This window comes from Vanrija pseudolonga, chromosome 3 (assembly GCF_020906515.1).
Source record: "Vanrija pseudolonga chromosome 3, complete sequence".
Lineage (NCBI taxonomy): Eukaryota > Fungi > Basidiomycota > Tremellomycetes > Trichosporonales > Trichosporonaceae > Vanrija > Vanrija pseudolonga.
In genome coordinates, this window is record NC_085851.1 from 2394401 (window position 1) to 2412469 (window position 18069).

The following is an 18069-nucleotide window of genomic DNA, read 5'->3' on the forward strand; positions in this document are numbered from 1 at the left end:
CGATGTGGATGTCTCTGTTGTCGTGTCGTGTGTCCGTTTTGGATCTCACTGACGCGGTATCGTCGGTGGCTGCCAGTGCCTGGATTATTTGGCCCCCCCACAATAAGCAGAAAGTTGAGAACTGCAATGTTCAGATCGAGATTGAGATTGTTGCAGACCTTGATCAACACATCTCTGCATAGCGACAGCTCCCAAAAGACACCTCGCACGACCCACTGGATCAGTGGAGCAGAGGTATCACCCCAGCCGCACAACCATGAACGGCACAACTTCCAGGCGCGAGCTCAAGTCGAGGTGGGTGACATCAGCTCGCGCGAACCCATGACTCACTCCACAGCTTCCGCGCATCGCCCAGCTCGATCAGGCCGCTGTACACCGGTGGACCGGTCCTCCTCACCCGCGATGGCGAGTGGCTTATCACGACGATGGGTGAGGAGGTCGTCGTCACAGAGGTCCGCACCGGCCTCGGTGTCGCGCGGGTCAAGGGCGTGAGTTGGGAACCTTGTGATCGACAGACCGATGGCTAACATGCATGCGCAGGACACGACCCCCATCACTGCCCTCGCTCTCTCATACCACACCTCGCCTCCCACCCTGGTGACCTGCCACCAGAGCAACACGGTCCGGTACTACCCCCTTCCTGACGCGCTGCCAACGACACCAAAGCCGCCGTTCCTGCAGTACACCCGCGTGCTGCCCCGCGCTTCGGGCGCGCCTATCCTCGTCGCGGCCGTGTCGCCAGACTCGACACTCCTCGCGACCGGCTCATCAGACGGTATCGTCAAGGTGTGGGACCTGGCTGGCGGATACGTGACGCACATGTTCCGCGGGCACGGTGGGCCGGTCTCGGCACTGGCGTTCTCGTTCCCCTCCACTGGAGAGGAGAGGCAGCGCATGGAGCTGTGGACCGGCTCGGTGGACACCAAGGTCCGCGTGTTCGACCTGCGCGACGCTGGCTCTCGCGTCGTCGTTGCTGGCGGTGGTGGCGGTGGGGCCAAGCCCAAGGCCGTGCTCGAGGGCCATGTGAGCGTGGTTCGCGGCATCGCCGTCTCCGAGGACGGACGGTTCGCGATCACTGGCGGCCGCGACAAGGTCGTGCTTGTCTGGGACCTTGGAGACCCGAAGGCGGCCTCGAACAAGGGCAAGGGGGCCGGACCGAAGATTGTCCAGACGCTGCTGGCGAACGAGCAGGTCGAGGCGTGTGGCCTGTTGCCGAGGGATCAGGCCGTTGTCGGCGGAAGCACGGGACGTCTGTTGGCCTACACTGCTGGCGATGCTGGAACGGTCAAGGTGTGGGACGTGCTCAAGGCCACCGAGGTGGCGACGATGACTGGGGTGGAGGGTGTTGACGAGGACGACGATGAGGACGAGCAGCGAGGTGTGATTGCCGTTTTGTGAGTAGTGTTGGGCTGGATTTGGGTAGGCTAACACGCTCCAGGTACGACTCAACAACGGCCTCGCTCGTGTCAGTCCACGCCGACCAGAACATCATCTTCCACTCGCTGGCAACGTTCAGCACGACACGGCAAATTGTCGGTTTCAACGATGACATTGTGGACGCCGTGTTCCTCTCGTCCAACGGACAAGAGAGCACACATGTTGCGCTCGCGACCAACTCGTCGCTTGTACGGATATACTCGACGTCGGCGTTCGACGCGCGCCTGCTCTCAGGCCATAGGGACATGGTGCTGTGTCTGGACAAGTCGGCAGACGGGCGCTGGCTCGTCACGGGCTCCAAGGACCGGACAGCACGGGTGTGGGTGCCGAGCTCGTCGGCCAGCGGGTGGAAGTGCATCGCCGTGTGCGAGGGCCACACTGAGGCGATTGGCGCCGTCGCGCTGAGCCGCAAGGCCGGCGATGACCGCGGGCGCTTCCTCGTCACCGCCAGCCAGGACCGTACCGTCAAGCTGTGGGATCTCACTCCTCTGTCCCTCGACGACGGAGACGACGACGACGCCGAGCCAATCAAGGCTCGCTCGCTTGCCACTCTGCGAATCGCCGACAAGGACATCAACTCGCTGGACATTGCGCCCAACGACCGATTCCTCGTCTCTGGATCGCAGGACAAGCTCGTCAAGGTGTTTGAGATCGACTTTACGCCCGCCACCGCCGGCGCATCAGGCGGTATCAGGCATATCGGCACGTGCAAGGGCCATCGCCGCGGTGTATGGGCAGTCAAGTTCAGCCGCAACGACCGTATCGTCGCGTCCGGCGCGGCCGACCGCACGATCAAGCTGTGGAGCCTGGACGACTTTGCGTGTCTCAAGACATTCGAGGGGCACACCAACTCTGTCCTCCGTGTCGACTTTTTGACGGCTGGCGCGCAGCTCGTGTCGTCTGCATCTGACGGACTCGTCAAGCTCTGGAACATCCGAGACGAGGAGTGCGTTGCCACGCTCGACAACCACGAGGACAAGGTGTGGGCGCTCGCCGTGTCGCCCGACGAGCGCACGCTCGTGTCGGCCGGCGCCGACTCGGTCGCGACGTTCTGGGAGGACTCGACCGAGGTCGAACAGGAGGAGAAGAACGCGGCGCTCGTCGCCGCCGTGCAGTCGGAGCAAGACTTCAACAACTACCTCAGCCTGAAGGACTACAAGCGCGCGATCGGGCTCGCGCTCGCAATGTCCCAGCCTGGGCGATTGCTGTCCCTCTTCCGCACGGTCCTGGCGTCTGCCGCGCCGACCGACGTCGACGTCGACGGCGAGGACACGGGCGCGGCCAGCGGCGCCGCCGAGATCGACGAGGTGATCCGTACCCTCCGCCCGCTCGACCTCGTGCGCCTGCTCAAGCACGTGCGCGACTGGAACGCCAACGCCAAGACAAGCTTCGTGGCCCAGGGTGTCTTGAACGCCGTGTTCAGGCTGCGCTCGCCCGAGGATATCCTCGCGGCGTTCGAGAGCACCGCCAAGCCCGAGGTCGCCGAGGAGGACGAGGACGAGGAGATGGAGAGCGACGACGAGGCGGCGGCCGAGGCCAAGAAGAAGGCTAAGAAGGCGCTTGCGCCGACCATCTCGATGCGCGAGCTGCTCGACGGCCTCATTCCCTACTCTGAGCGCCACCTCGCCCGCGTCGACCGCCTCGTCCAAGAGAGCTACATGCTCGACTATACCATTAGCGAGATGGACGGCGGCGTGTTTGGCACGGAGCTCATCGCGGTGGACTAGAGTAAGAGTATCATTTCATCATATGCATCATCATTCGCGCGGCATGCCACTAATTATTCCATGTTTGCTATCAGTGTGACAGGATGTGTACAAGATACGTGGTACGTGTACAGGATGCGCGGGATAGGGTACGAGCTAAGAGACCAAAAGAGTGAGGACGGCTACACTTGAGGGGTGTGGCTCGGGAGGGTGGGAGGGTGTTGCTACACAGACACGGTGCGTTCCGGGTTGGCGGTCCGGCGCACCGTCTCGAAAATACGGAACAGAGAAAGTACCATGTTGCCGCAGTAGAGCAGGAGCGCGACGAGGCAGATGGTGAGCACGCCGGCCTGGCGACGACACACATCCGCGGCCATCTTGCTGTCTCTCACACTGTCGGGGAAGGTAATCGCAAGGATGTACGCGGCGCGGCGCGAGGAGGCATCGGAAACCGAGTCGTTCCTGGTGTTGGTCCACCACGGGGTCAAGGGGGAGCAGTTTAACGGCGTGTCGATGTAGTCGTTGATCGCGAGCGTGGTGGCGCTCGACCACAGCGCGACGAACAAGAGGTCGAGACACACCCAGAGCATCTTGGAGCGGAGGCCCCACAGCCCGATCGGGCGGCCAAAGTACTCGCGGTACATGGCCAGCAGGACGTGCACCATCGTGAAGGACGAGTAGGCGATGATGAGGGTTGTCGACGGGCCGATCGAGCCCGGCGCGCCGATGCGGTTCTGCTCCCGCCGGATGGTGACCGCCAGTCCGAGCAATGTGGCGACGACACCGAGGTTGAAGAGACGGATATAGATGGTCACACGGGCGTCGAGGAAGAGGACGCGTCTGAGCTTGGCCGGGAAGTCGAGGTCGTCGACGGGGGCTGGGGCGCGGCGCTGACGTGGGTTGAAGAAGAACGACCACAGCGCACGCACGAGGGTACAGTTGTTGCGCACACGCTTGGGCTTCTCAGACGAGTGTGTCGGCTGGGGGGACAAGCTCAGCTCCTCGTCGATCCGCTCGAACGGGTTTGTGCGTTCAAACGGGTTATCCTGGTCGCGTGAACCGGCTGTGGAGACGTTTGTGCCCCACGTTGACCCGGGCACCTTTTCCCGTGGGATAAAGTTGCCACCAGGGGTAGGGGGCACCAGGACAGGGCGGTAGCGTTTGGTCTTGCGGCGCCCGCTCTTGCGCTTGGCCTTCTCTGGCTCTTCGACAGTCGCCATGGGCGAGACCCTCTCGACGGATGGGGTGCGGACAGTGACCCCCTTGGAGGCTGGGGTACGAGGCACTGGAGGCGCCTCGGGCCCGCTTGTGTCTGTGCTGTGGTCGCCATTACCGTTCATGGCCATGGTGGCAACAGCGCCAGCCGACTGGCTTCTGCTCAGCGTGCTGCCGCTGTTGCCACGGTTCATCGCGCCATTTGCGCCGTTTGGGCCGGGGGTCCCGCTAAACTCGTCGTCGTACACGCCGTAGCGCAGGGCGTCCTGCCATGAGCCGGCATGTGGCCAGCCATTGGCAAAGTGTTCGCGCATAGGCGGGGGCAAGCGGAGGCGCAGGTTGTCCGAGATACCGCCCGGACGGCGTTTGTAGAGGGGCGTGGTCGGCCCACTGCCTGCGACGCCTGATTCAGATTCGAAGCCATTCGCCTCCTCTGGCATTTGGCTGAGCCCGCGCCGTCCGAAGAGACGCTGCTGCCTCGCGGCCCGGTGTCGAGGGGTGGTGTATATTGTCGACTCGGGGTCAGTAAGGATATCGGGCGCTCCTTCGGTGCTGCGGCGCGGGAATGAAGGGAGGCCGAAACTATTCATGCGACTCGTTCGTCGCCCAGGCGAGATGCCGTTGCCGCTGTCTGACCCCGCGCCAGACTGCGGCTCGGGGGACGCGGTTCTCCGGCCCTCAGGTAATCCCGTGACAAGCGACAATGTCGCTGCTGACGGCTCGGTGCCCGGCTGAATGGGCGCCGAGTTGGATCGCTGAACTGGCGGCGGAGGCTGGACGGTCAACAGTCCGAGGCTGGCTGAAGGCGCGATGGTCGGGCCATCAGACGACCGCCGGATGACGTCTGGTGTCGCAACGCGCGACGGCCGGGGGTGGAATAACCTCGCCGCGGCGGCGCGCGTCGCCCCCGGTGTCGATCCACCACTATCCTGCCTCGCCGGCTGAGGCGTGTCGCCTGATTCTTGACGTGCCGGAGAGATGCGTCGTTGTGGGAGTCGCAAGGCGCGCTCCCTCTTCTTCAGTTTCCTCCGGCGATCTGCAACGGCCGACGCCACACCTTCACGCCCCGACTCGGCCTCGGTGATATTTGCTGCGCTGTCTGGGTCACCGCTGTTTTGTCGGTGGTGCTGCGGCTTGGTGGAGCGCTCTACCCTGGCCCGGATCCTGTTGATGCCGTTCTGCGTAAACGTCCACCATGGTGGCTCGTCGTCGTCCGACTCGTCATCGGCAGATCCAGAGTAGTCGCTCGAATCGTAGGCTATGCGTTTCTTTCGTTTTGCTTGATTTGGTGGGAGTGGGACGACGCCCCCTCTCCTTGCAGTGTCGAACGTTGGTGCGCTCTCGGTCGGTGGTGTTGGCGGTTCAAACTTGGCAGAAGCTGCGCAACGGGAACCATGTTAGTATTGCGACGGCGGAGAGCACAGCAATAGCAAAGGGCGTGGTGCAGCACTGCATGCTTGACGGGCTGCTCGGAATAGAAGGCCTTATACTCACGGGGCACGGTTCGAACCTTCCTCTTGGCAACGTTCGCGGCAGCAGCAGAAGTCGGAGATTGCACACGGGACGGAGTGGACGGCGTCGTCGAGCCTGGGAGTGGGGATGACGGCCCTGTTCTTGAAACGCTTCTTGAAGTGCTTGGGTCGCGTGGCCGACTGCTCGAGGCCTCGGCGTTGGTGGCCAAGGGGTCTGGCATGGTGTGCGGGAGGGGGAAGGGTGAGGGGTGTGTGGTTGAAAGAGTGTGATGTTCTAGGATGCTGTCTGTCCTAGGGTAGTTTTATTCATGTACAGGTGATCATGGTGGTGTGAGGGTGGGTTGACAGAAGTGACGAGTGAGGCGATGTAGCCAGTGTTGTCGAGATGCAAATCGTTGACAAGAAGAGATGGAAGGAGTTGTACCAAGTAGCCAAGAAGGGAATAACAAACGGGGAGGGAGGCGCGCCGTAACGGGCGCGGTAAAGTCAAAACGAGCACTGTGGCTGTGGTGGCTACAGTGGGTGGGTGCGGCCATTTGGACTGCCAGCCTGCCAGCCTACACTCACTCGTCTCTGCGCGTGCCTTGGCGCTCCTGCTGCTGCCGCCACCGCCGCATACAACACGCGTCTGTTGCATTTCAAGACGCGCGCCTTGCACTCGTATCCCCCCTCACCCCTTCCTTTGGAGACGACATAGCCGACATGAAACTGCTCGTGTGCGTGCTGTATACTGCGATATGCTGCGCTGTAATGGTCGTGCGCCGCACAGCCCAACCCTGTCCAGCCAGTGTAATAGGACGATGGACGCCCCCCTGTGTGCACAGTGCGGGTCATCATCCATCATCGCTTCGTCACGCTTAGTGGGTGGGTGGGTTGACTGCAGCCAGGCAGGCAGCCAGGCAATAACAGCAGGCAGGCACCAGGGCAACACCCTCACAACACACTCACTCCCACCATGCAGGAGGACAAGGGTTCTAGATAGGCGTGCGTGCCGCTTGTTGGTGCTAATGGTCGTCGTTGCGGTCAACCACCGGCCCGCGGGAGGGCCGAGGGATCAGAGGATTGAAACGATCGAGCCTGCCTCTCGTAACATGTGCACCTGGCAAAAAGATCTACAGCCAACCCAAAAAACAAGCGGGGCGGGTGGCCTAAGCGAAGCAGAAGCCGCCAGAGGGGGGGCAGAGGGGTGGGTACCGGGCGCAGGGTGGAAAGGGTTAGGCTGGGTGGGCTGGGGGTGGGCCATGGATGATCGACGAACGACGACGACATTGTACAGATTCCAGCTACTTACTACCTACCAGCTTGGTACCAATAGTGTGCGCGGTCGAGACCGGACGTCCACATGAGCTGGATCCATGGATCCATGTGATACCGGCCAAAGCTGGGGCATCTGGGCACTGGAGCGTGTGGAGCTGCACTGCTAGCACTAAGCACTACTGCTGCACGTGGATCATGCTTCAAGCATTAAGCCGTGCAAGGCCGCGCTCCTCTTGCTCACCGCTCGCCAACTTGATCACACGCCTCCAACAGCCGAGCAAGGAAAGCAAGGACCTGGCCGACCTGGCCAAAGCCCATCTAGGTCTACGAATAGCGCACCGGGGGAGGCGGGGTTTGCGGGCCGGCAGGTACCAAAGTGTCAGACTACCTGGTGTGTGATGCCCCGCTCTTGGCCCCCCGACGGAAACTGCAGCAACGGCGAACAAGATGGTTGTAACCCAGCCAGGGGCAACCAACTCTCACTCACTCACTCTTCCCAGTCTCCCCTGGCTGAGACAAGAGTGCGCGTCATTGGGGTCAAGAGCGCGCGCGCGTGCACCCTCACTCGGGTGGGCAATGCATCATGATCCAGCTCGCCTGGTCGTCCGTCGGTGCTGCCGATTTCTTGGGAAGTTGCAAGTCGCAGTGCCAGTCTAGTAGCAATACTTGACAATGACGACAAGACAAACCAAGGTGGTCAAAGTTTGAAACCATTTCGGCCATGACATGTCCGACAATGCGACAGCGACAAGCTTGCGTGCGTGCTACAATCCGCCCGGTCCAACCTGCATGCTCCGACACGGCCGCTGCGTTGAAAGCAAGTACTGTTGCAGCCTCAGTCGTCTTATTCTCCCCGCTGGCCGCTTTGCAGGCACTGCAGATCAATGCATGCATCCCTGTCCAGAGTTTAAAGTCGGAGCAAAGAGAGCCAAAGGACAGCGTCAAGCCTCCCGAGCCGACGACGACGAGTTTGTCGCCAAAAACCCTGTTACCCTTTTGCAGTTTGTTCCTTGCCCGGCCTCTTTGACTCTTGCATCGGCGACGACGACGAGCTGGCTAGCAGTGACATCCCCCCTCCTCCTCCCACTCTCACATTGTCTCTGACACCGAGACAAGTCTAAGCCCCCCGTTGGTGAGACAGACTTTGCAACTGCGACAAGGGCGGACCACGATCCAGCCCGCGCGTCTCGAAATCTCGTTGCCCACCTTACCTTGGCTTGCTTGCCCTCGTCCGAACTCCGGACCTCCACCTTGCTCTAGCAGCCAGCAGCAGCGGCGGCGGCGGCGGTGGTCGGTGACGGCGTGCGACCACGACAAACCTCCATCTCGTCCTCGACACACCCTCGCTCTCTCCTTTAGCCGGCCGTCAGTCGACAAACTACTCGTCCTTTGTCACAGACAACAACAACCACCTCTACTACTACTACTGCAACGACAACCACAACGACAAGGTGCACCAGCAACACCTCCCCTCGGCCACACTGCATATCCCTCTCTCTCCACCGGCCAATCCTTGACACCCTCTCCCCCACACCAACTACATGCTCGCCGCTCGTCTCTCACACCATCGTCTCTGAGCTAGCGGCTCCCTTCCCCCTTCCTCGACACCCTCATTGCCAGCCCGCGGACAAGCCACAAGCATGGCGAGGCCGCGGGAAGGCGGCGAACATGAAGCCGCTGCTTCGGCTTCAGAGGTCAGCTACGAGGTCGTCGGTTCCCGTGGTAAGTCTAATAGTCGGCCGGGCTTGGAGCTCCGTCCGCTCCGTCCGATACCAACGGCACCCCCGACCAGCTCATCAACTCCTTTCTAACGCCCCCCTGCAGAATACCGAGGCCATCGACGGAGGGCTTCGTCCATCACGACGAGCCCACCGCCTCCGCCTCACGATTTCAACCCTCCCCCAGATTTCCACGCCGAGTCGCTGCTGCAGGGCATTACAACTTCGTTGCCATCGAGCTCGACGGCGTCACCGTTGCTGGCTGCTCTTGCTTCAGCGGATGCCGATGACGTGCCCCGCATCGAGGGTCTGCCGACCAGCTTGTTGAGCCCAGGAGCGTGTTCGGGGGACATTGGCGGCAACGCTCGACCACAGATCCGCGCGCTCCAGCGATTGTCAACCGAGTCTTTGCATCGTGCCTCGATTAGCTCTGGGTCGGCCGGGTCTGGAGGGTCAACAGTTCGAGACAGTGGTGGTTCTGATGGGGGCGAGATCCTCGCCGCCCGAAGGGACGAGCTCGTCTCCCAACTGCTTGTTCACTCCGACACCAATGACAGTGCCGACTCGAGCAGGCGACCATCGACCACAGGCTCGTCAAGCTCGTCTCCTCAAGATGGTCCTTTCGAGCTGAACGTCATCAATCCAACGCCACCGACGTCGATGTTGAGCCTCAGGGATGAGGCTTTCGGTGACAACGTGCACGAGGGCGGCGGTGGTGGTGGTGGTGGTGTCACGCGGCCGAGATCGTCGTCGTCGTCGAGCAGAAGTGTCGAGGATGGATCGGCCACTGTTCATGCCTGGGACAGTGTTGTGAGTCGGACAACAGCAAACTAACCACGCCCGCGCATGCTGACGTCGTGCACAGTGGCCAGTGGCGAACGCCATGCACCGAGTTGCCTTTCCGCCAGAATCTGGGGCTGGAGATGGCTCTGTCCGCTTTCCTACGGCGCCCGTGTCTCCCTACGTCACACCGTCCTTTACACCGACAGCCATTGCATCCGCCGCACAGGGCTTGACAACTTCACGTCGCCTCTCCTTCTCACCCCCACGCCCAACGTCACCGTCGTTACATAGTCCACATGCACGAGCCACGCCAGATCCAACACAAACATCACCCCAACCTCAACTCCATCGGCCCGAGTCGCACGACTTGTGGCGCCGCGACGCCGCCGCCGCCTCCGCCTCCGCCTCCGCCTCGGAGCGCCTTCAATCAAATACAAACCCAGCAGGCACTGGTCGTCTTTTGTCCCAAGTACGAAGCCTTCCAGCATCCGGCACCTCCACTCCGCTGGCCAGCGGAGGAGCCGCCACCACCTCCGCCTCGGAAGCAGAGCTTGCTAGGAGTCCGTCGCACGCTTCCCCGCCCCCTCTGCCTTCGCGTTTGTCACTGCTCAGCCTTGAATCATCCTCAGTGACACAACTACCCACAGGCGGTGCAAGCGGCATCATTCGGGCAAGGTCTGCGGTTCCCGGGTCTCCGTCATTGTCCGCCGTCCCAAGTCCTTCAGGTCGCGTCCCCGCCTTGGGCACCTCGCCGCCTATTTCATGGATCCTCGGCAGTCCCAACCGACCACGCGGCGACAGCAGCGGGTTGTCCGACCAATTCACCGACGCCTCTACCGCACCCATACCAGTCACGGCCCGTCGCGATTCGCACAGATCGTTTACGCCGCCACTTCAACCTGGGTCGAACCCAAGGCGAAGATTATCGGAGACGGCAATTCTTCGGCGTCCTCAGGGCCTGGCCCCTCTTGAGAGCCTCCAGCCTCCACCATCTCCAATCCAGCTCCCGCCCGAAAGACAGTCACCAGTGGCAGAGCAGCCACAACTGGATTCTGCGCCACCGCAAGACGTGGACCGTGAGGACAACACCACGAGCCTCTCGCCAGCCGCCCCTGTTCGTCCGGGGGCCCCACGACGTGCGCGGTCGGAACAGGACGCAAGGGGGTTCATGCCGGGTGGTCAGATGTTCACCATCTCCCCAATTGACAAGTCTCTTAAACGTTCTTCGCCTTCCAGCACAGCGGCCCAGCTATTGACCGAGCTTGACTCTCGTCCCGATCCCAGATTCTACCGCAAGTCGCCCCGCCGGTCAGCGGGAGAGCTGCCTACACTGTCGGCGCATGACCTGCCGCTTGACACGCGCATGGACTCTGCATATGAGGCGGTGTTCGAAATGGACGAGTATGCGGTTGACGATGAGAATGACTCGGACGATAATGACGTTGGGTTGCCTCCGAAGCTTCAACTCCCACAGGAACCAACCCAACCACCCTTTGGTCTGTCACCACCGGGTGACCTCGAGGCGACGTCTGCGAGACTTGCCGCCGCCCAGTCACATCCCTCGACCTCAGTGGCGGCGGCACTTGTCGACGAGGGAGATGTCCTCCCAGCCAACGGCAGCCAGATTGCAGAGATGGACGTTACATTTGACGACGAAGGCCTCAACACTCTGGAACGCATCTTCCTGCTCAGCCGAAGCGAGTACGCCTTCCATCGTGCATACGTTGCACGTGTCCTTGGCGACCTTTTGAGCGACGTCGATCCGTGCGAGTCGGTTGAGTATGTCCTCCCTCTCATCTCGAGCTTCTCGCTCGACGAGGATGACTCGGTCAAGGAGGCCTTTGCTGTGGACCTACACCGGATATTGTGGTATTTCTTCTCGGTAAGTATCAAGGTGGTTCAACGCTGACGTCCTCAGACGTGCCATTTGGTCAAATCTGAGGATGACTATGGCGAGGATGCGTGGCATCGTCATGAAGCCGACTTGGACGATCCACCTGCTCCGTCTCACTCGGACGTACCGTTGTCCGGAAGTGAGTCCACCCCACCTACCGAAGTCGTTGAAGGGCGCCACGAGAAGAGCGCCACCCCAACACAGCCGATGGACGTTCCACGGCCTGCGGGAGACTCGTTAGACCCAGCATTCCAAGATGCTCTGCGCGACACTGCCATTGCTCCTGGTTCTGGGTCTGCTTCCACACGCTATGGCACCTCGTCCACGTACTCCACTGAGCCGCCAGGTGTCCAAACGCCCGCCACGTCCCTTTCGCTTCTGTCATCGGACGACAATTGTGGGGGCCTCCCACTCGACGTTCTCGACGCCCCCACGAGCCCTTCGCCCTCTGGAGACGCAGAGGTCTTTGACAAACCCGTTCTGGCTGTCGATTTCTTCCGACCGCTACTCGGAACACTACTGCTCAGTCAAAACCCTGCCGTTGCAGACCCAGTTCGCAATGGGATTGTCTCGATCATCTCGCGGTTGAGTGGGTCCAGCCCACTATCCGTGGAGACATGGGGTGCCAACTGCAACCAGCCTGAGCGAACGGAGCGTCGGACATATCTGTCGCAAAACGGCCCGCACGCCCACGATTTCCAGCCCTTTGACCCTGAAGCAATGGCGCTCGTCGAGCATGAGCTGCTCTACGGCATTGTCCTTGGCGTTGGCACGCTGGCGACCGACGTCCCAGACTCATTCTTTGACAACTCGGCGGAAGACACGGTTATCCTGGAAGACGGCACCGAGGTCAGCTACAACACTCGGGACCGCGAATACTTCCGACAGCAAATGCTGCACGAGGCGACTCTGGGACGCGCACTTTCATTGTCGTTTATCGGATCCGTCTGCGAGTTTTACACCCCTGAAAATGTGGTGGCGTATGGCTTTGTTGACGAGGTGATCCGCGGCCTGGACGGCGACGCCACCACTCGTGCAGAGGCGGCCTTGACCATGTCCTATGTTGCCAAAGTCGTGCCTCCCGAGGACATTGATCGACTGCTGCCCGTGTTCAACGCCTTTGCGCGAGATGAGGATCAGCAGGTCCGACAATCGGCGTGTGTGTGCATGCCAGCTCTGTGCAAGCGGATCCAGGACACGGCAGCCCGGCGGGAATTTGCAACCTCGACCATCACTGTGTTTATGGAATCAAGTGACGAGGTGAGGTCGGCGGCGCTCGAAGTCCTCGGTGAGGTCATCTACGCGTTCTCGGACGACCCTCTCGGCCCGCCACCCCGACTGCTCGAAGTGTACCTCGATGACCGCGAAGCTACAGGCGAGGATAGTGGCTGGGATATGCTCGCAAGTTACAACTTCCCTGGAGTGTGCTTGACGCTTGGACCCGACCGCTGGCCAGAGCTTCGTGGCTTGTTCCTTCGCCTCGTGTCTCGCGCCGGCGACCGCGTGCTCCGCACTGTGGCCGCATTCCTCCACGAACTCGCACAGATCCTCCGGCCAAGCCAGGTAGCAGAGGACATCTTGCCAGTGTATCGGCGCTGCCTGCAGTGCTGCGACGAGATCCGGGAGCGGATCTTTGAGCACGTGGATCTCATCCTCAAGCACGTCGAACCTGACATTGGGTGGCAGTCGTTTAGCGACCTTGTCGATGCGTGGTCAAACGATACGCTCGGTGGCTGGCGCGCGCGCGAGCAGCTCGCGTTGCACTTCCCTGCATTCTTCGAGACCTTCAACAGCCGCGACCAGGTGGCGGTCGTACTCGACATGATGCGAAAGGCACTGCGTGATCCTTTCGCGGCTGTGCGTGACGCGGCTACGTTTGCCGTGCCACTGTCGTACGAGACCCTTCGAAGCGACGCTGCGGAGCACGGCTCTGCAACCAAGTTCCACGACATGTTATTGGACCTCGCGTTCAGCGATCGATTCCGGCACCGCGTAACGTGAGTGCCACCAAGCTGGGACCTTTGCTGACAAGTAAAGCTTTGTGCGCTGCCTCCGCGAGTTTGAGCGGCCGCCGCCAAACAAGCCAGCGTTTGAAAAGTTTTTCATTCCAGCGCTGCCACGCCTCTGCCAGGACGTTGTCGACGTCCGATTGGGTTTGGCGCAGTGTGTGTCTGACCTGTTTGTCCTCGGGGCTTTCTATGGCGACCGCAAGGTGCCCGTCCCCGATATTGTTCGGCAGCTCGCCGCTCAGCTTGCCGAGGACGACTCGGCCGACGTGCGCGACACGATTACGCGCGTCGGTGCCGACAAGTGGATCTCAGAAGCGTCGGCCCCAGCAGCAATGGAGCGGGCCATCACCGAGGACCCGGAGGGGGTGTCGCCTGCTGTCCACGAAGCGCTACGTGAGCGACGCGAAGCGAGCGAGTTGTACGAAGAAAAGGAGTCTGGGGGAGGAGATCGCCATACGCGTGCCTCTCTCGCTTCGCCGACGCTCGACCAGCAGGGTGACTGGACGACACTTCGGTCGCCCGACGACGAAGAGCTCGGCGAGCTGGACAGATCACAGACGATCACCAAGGATCCATTCGCCGCGTCGTTTGGGCGTGCCACAAAGGAATAGTATCCAACAACCCTCCTCCCCCCCCCCATCCACATCATCTTGACCCCTCACCTCACACTACACTACTACAATCAACCCCCCCACGCATACAAGATACCAATCTTGGACATACCTAGTTTGTGTCGCTGGTGGTCAGCCGCCCGCGGGCGCCACCAACCCCCCTGTATCCCTCTGATTTCCGTCTCGTCTGTGATTCCGGGTGATGCGCAGTAGGCCGCCCGGGATCCACCTGTTTCGCATAGCGCATAGCACGCAACTACACGATGGGAGGCATTATGCACTGCTGAGTGTGGAGTTGGGTGCAGGGGTTGTGGTGTGTGGGAGGGTGGTGTGGTGGTGTGGTGCTGGGAAATCAAAATCAAGGGTTGGGAGGTACACGCGCCAGAAGCGATGATCGCCGCCGTCTCCCTAGCCACCCACGAGCAGCCAACTGGGATCGCCGTCGCCAGAGAAACGCATAGAGACGACCTTCAAATACGCACAATGCGTATACCGTTGTCGCGCACGCTCAAACGCCGGCCGCGGCCCGCAAGCCCGCAAGCCCACAGCCGCGCATCTGGCTGGCGACGACGAAATCAAAATAGGTGCAAACAAGGTGCGCAAAATCAAAATGGGCCGGGTGTGCCGGGTGTTCGGCCGGCTTGGCACCGGCGTCATACACTCTGACAATGCCTACATGGTCGGACGTAATGATACAATAGTGCTATGCTACTCCGCTTTGGGCGGCGGGGGCGGCGGCGCGAACGGGTCGTCGGGTACAGCGGCCTTTGCGCCCGCGCCTAACGCGCCGCCGAACGTCAGCTCGTCGGCCTCGCGCGCGGCGGCGACCTTGGCTGCCTTCTCCGCCTTTGCTTCGACAGCCTTGGCGTCTGCCTCGGCCTTGCGCTTGATGTACCTGGGTGGTGTCAGCGGACGCGCCCGTACACGGCAGCGAGCACACGGCGCACTCACAGCGCAGTCCCCGGGATCTTCTCGGGGTTGGTGCAGCTCTTGAGGCGCTTATCGATCTCCTTGATCGTCTTCATGTCGAACTCGCCCTGGCCCGCGTCGCGGATAACGCCTTCAATCTCCTTCGTGAGGCGCAAGAGGTCGTCGAGGGGCAGGCCATACGGCAGGCCTGCGCCTTCCGTCGCGCTGGCCGCAGCGTACCGGAACTCGAGGAACGAGTCGACCAGCTCGGCGTTGGCGAGGCGGAAACACGCCAGCGCGACCTGACTAGGCGTGTAGATGAACTCGGCGTCCGTGTACCTGCTCCACCTGAGCCGGTCGAGCGCGGCCGGCAGCGCGCGCTGGATCGCGTCGACGGGGGGTTTCGCCTGGTCCTGCAGTTCCAGACTCCACCCGCGCAACGCCTTGTCCGCCCCGCGCACCCAGAACTCGAACGACAGGCTCTGGGCCACCAAAAACTCGAGGTCGAGCACGTCGGCCGGCTTGAAGCCCTTCAGCTTGGACACGAGGACGTCGATCGGGACGGGGTGGTTGCATGTTTTGGCCGCGAGGAAGACACATGTTGGCCTGGGGGTGGTGTCAGCCTGCCTTGCTTTGTCCAGCTCAACTACACCCACATGATGCTCTTCGGATGCCACTCCATGACGCTGTTCTTGAGGTAGAACCGCTTCATATAGCTGATAGCCGTCGTCTCGACCTCCTCCGACAGCCCGAAGCCATGCCGGCAGATCTGGCTCGCCTGGTTGCAGTAGAACCAGACCAGATTAAGCTCCTCGTCGACGGTCGGGTACGTGGCTGCCGGGGGCGGGTCGGTGAATGAGTGGCCTAGGGAGAGCTGGGCTTCCTGGAGGAGCTGTTAGCGCATGCGAGTGCGCAGCACGAGCGTGCGCGGGGAGCTGGGCGGGGTGGGTCGAGGGTCAGGACGGCGACATGGTGCCAGTCTGGCCCGCTCGCCATGTCATCGTCGTTCGCTCGCTCGCTCACCAGCCAGGAAGCCGTCCCCGCACACTCGCCCCTCGCCACTCGCTGCGCTCGTGGCTCGCAGCTCGCGACTCACCTTCTCCGCAGCCATATTCCTCGCCGTAACCTCCTTGCTCTTCTCATTCAGCTCGGCGCGCAGCGCGGCCAGCCGTCCGCGCGAGTATCGCCAGTGCCGGAACTGCGACGACTCGTGGTATGGTGATGGGCCTGCAGCTCCGGCCCCGCCGGGGGGCGGGGTAGCGTCGGCGCTAGGTGCTGCGCTTGCGCTTGCGCCGTTGGATACTGCCATGGGATGCGGGGATGGGTGGACGACGAGGCGCGATTCGACAGGTCTAATTGTTATCGTCGCGACCATCTCGACTTTGTGCTCGTCGTCGTCATGAACTCGCGGGATCAAATCCACTCACTCTTCGCGCCTGCCGCCACCGCGATCGACGACATTGAACCGATGACGGTGTGTTCCTCTTGACAGCGACACAACCACCACCCCACCCCCCGCAATGCGCATCAGGCATCTCGCACTCGCCACACTCCTCCCCCTCGCGCCCCTCGCGGCCGCGTGGTCGTGCAACGACGTGTCGGCCAACAACATCAAATACGACCTCTCGCCCCTCGGCTCGCGGCGCGAGGCGAGCCGCGAGACCGACTCGCCGCCGACAAAGAACGAGGTGCGCGCGCAGCTCGATATCTGCGGGTTGTTGGGCAAGGCGGATGGCGTGGCGGACGAGGACCAGGTGAGTGGTGTGGGCGGGCCGCAGGCTGCGCGCAGCGCGGCGCGGCGTGCGGTGTGGGGTCTGCCGATGGTACACGGCCCTCGCACCGCCGACACGCCGTGCCACCCCCACGCCCTCGCTAACGCTCGCGCGTGCACAGTGCCCAGAAAACACGCGCGTCTGCCTCACGCTCCACAATCACAAGGAGTCGGCGGGGGACAAGGACCGCGTGACGGGCGTGATTCCACTGTGGACGGACCAAACGCTCGACAGCGATATCAGAGCGTATCCGCAGGGTAACGGCGGCCAGGGCGGAGTCGTGATTAAGGTCAAGGCGCCGGATTATGCCAAGTGAGTTGCGCGAGCGCCGCGAGCACCGAGGGCGAGCGGTGCGGCGTGGCGGCGCTGGTCGCCGCTGGGCTCGGCATGGTGGATGAGCTGGACAAAACGCTGACCCCTCCCAGCACGGCCCAAGCCCTCACGCTCACGCTCAAGTGCGACCCCTCGGCAACGGACCCGAACCCCACCCTCGACTCGTACACCGACGGCGAGCTCAAGCTGACCTGGTCGACGCCCGACGCGTGCCCCAAGTCGTCGTCGTCCGGCGGTGGCGGCGGCGGCGGCTTCTTCTCGGGCCTGTGGTACCTCATCAAGTTTGTCTTCTGGCTCGGCCTCTTCGGCCTCGTCGCATACTTTGTCATCGGCGTCATCTACAACCACCAGACGTACTCGGCGCGCGGGTGGGACCTGGTCCCGCACCGCGACTTCTGGCGCGAGCTGCCTGGCCTCACCCAGGATCTGGGCGGGCACGTGTTTGGTGGACGGGGTGGCGGGCGGGGCGGGTACAGTTCGCTGGGTTAGAGCCGCGCAGCGGCGAGCTGGCGAGCTGGCGCGGCAGCGCCAGCGACTAGTACGACGAGCGGCGAGGACACCTGGCGATCTACAGCGCGGTCGCGGCACATGCATTCATTCATAGAGCACCACACCTCGAGAAACACACAGCGCACCAGATCGGCCCTTCATCAGGGCCACAATGCGTTGTCCCAGCAGCGCCAAACAGCCCCACGCTTATCCCTGCGGAGCGCAGTGTGTTGTCGTTGCGAAAGAGAACGCACAGTGCCGAGGCACACGAGCTGGCGCGGCGGCCGGCGCGGGGGGCCTGCGTCGCACGCAGGTTGTGGGCTGGCTGGACGAGGCGTACACAGAACCTTCAGGGTGCTACAGGCCGTCGTGTCGCCCGAGCGAAACGCACAACGCTTAGTCGTGTGGAGCGCAGTGTGTTTGTTGTGGCGACGTCGGCGTGGGAGGTGGTGGTGGCGGCGGTG

At 62.3% G+C, this 18069-nt stretch overlaps 5 protein-coding genes across 5 annotated transcripts; 3 read left to right on the forward strand and 2 right to left on the reverse strand.

Annotated features, from left to right (window-relative positions):
- The first annotated feature begins 164 nt into the window (after positions 1-164).
- utp13 (putative U3 small nucleolar RNA-associated protein 13) lies at positions 165-3208 on the forward strand. The gene is made up of 4 exons (XM_062771032.1): positions 165-294; positions 338-488; positions 541-1394; positions 1439-3208. The coding sequence occupies exons 1-4, from the start codon at positions 257-259 to the stop codon at positions 3162-3164; spliced, it is 2769 nt and encodes a 922-aa protein (XP_062627016.1). The 5' UTR covers positions 165-256; the 3' UTR covers positions 3165-3208.
- Positions 3209-3367: 159 nt separating this feature from the next.
- LOC62_03G004514 (uncharacterized protein) lies at positions 3368-6245 on the reverse strand (the record flags this gene model as incomplete). Its single annotated transcript, XM_062771033.1, has 2 exons — positions 5853-6245; positions 3368-5736 (listed from the first exon to the last, which is right to left on the reverse strand). The coding sequence occupies exons 1-2, from the start codon at positions 6049-6051 to the stop codon at positions 3368-3370; spliced, it is 2568 nt and encodes an 855-aa protein (XP_062627017.1). The 5' UTR covers positions 6052-6245.
- A 2106-nt stretch (positions 6246-8351) lies between these two features.
- Positions 8352-14422, forward strand: Ppp4r1 (Serine/threonine-protein phosphatase 4 regulatory subunit 1). The gene is made up of 5 exons (XM_062771034.1): positions 8352-8809; positions 8912-9615; positions 9671-11470; positions 11507-13479; positions 13520-14422. The coding sequence occupies exons 1-5, from the start codon at positions 8728-8730 to the stop codon at positions 14100-14102; spliced, it is 5142 nt and encodes a 1713-aa protein (XP_062627018.1). The 5' UTR covers positions 8352-8727; the 3' UTR covers positions 14103-14422.
- A 336-nt stretch (positions 14423-14758) lies between these two features.
- On the reverse strand, positions 14759-16320 carry CCL1 (Cyclin CCL1; the record flags this gene model as incomplete). The annotated part of the gene is made up of 4 exons (XM_062771035.1): positions 14759-14997; positions 15054-15617; positions 15668-15894; positions 16108-16320. The coding sequence occupies 4 exons, from the start codon at positions 16318-16320 to the stop codon at positions 14811-14813; spliced, it is 1191 nt and encodes a 396-aa protein (XP_062627019.1). The 3' UTR covers positions 14759-14810.
- Positions 16321-16512: 192 nt separating this feature from the next.
- On the forward strand, positions 16513-17605 carry ATG27 (Autophagy-related protein 27; the record flags this gene model as incomplete). Its single annotated transcript, XM_062771036.1, has 3 exons — positions 16513-16765; positions 16905-17095; positions 17209-17605. Exons 1-3 carry the CDS (start codon positions 16532-16534, stop codon positions 17603-17605), a joined length of 822 nt encoding a protein of 273 aa, XP_062627020.1. The 5' UTR covers positions 16513-16531.
- Positions 17606-18069: the final 464 nt, after the last annotated feature.

What these genes read in the sequence shown, in the direction of transcription:
- utp13 (XM_062771032.1), top strand. Translation starts at nt 257, where the DNA reads ATGAACGGCACAACTTCCAGGCGCGAGCTCAAGTCGAG. An exon ending in AGGCGCGAGCTCAAGTCGAG is followed by an intron (nt 295 to 337) that starts GTGGGTGACATC and finishes CTCACTCCACAG; the next exon opens with CTTCCGCGCATCGCCCAGCT. An exon ending in CGAGGTGTGATTGCCGTTTT is followed by an intron (nt 1,395 to 1,438) that starts GTGAGTAGTGTT and finishes AACACGCTCCAG; the next exon opens with GTACGACTCAACAACGGCCT.
- Ppp4r1 (XM_062771034.1), top strand. Translation starts at nt 8,728, where the DNA reads ATGGCGAGGCCGCGGGAAGGCGGCGAACATGAAGCCGCTGCTTCGGCT. An exon ending in TATTGTGGTATTTCTTCTCG is followed by an intron (nt 11,471 to 11,506) that starts GTAAGTATCAAG and finishes TGACGTCCTCAG; the next exon opens with ACGTGCCATTTGGTCAAATC. An exon ending in CGATTCCGGCACCGCGTAAC is followed by an intron (nt 13,480 to 13,519) that starts GTGAGTGCCACC and finishes TGACAAGTAAAG; the next exon opens with CTTTGTGCGCTGCCTCCGCG.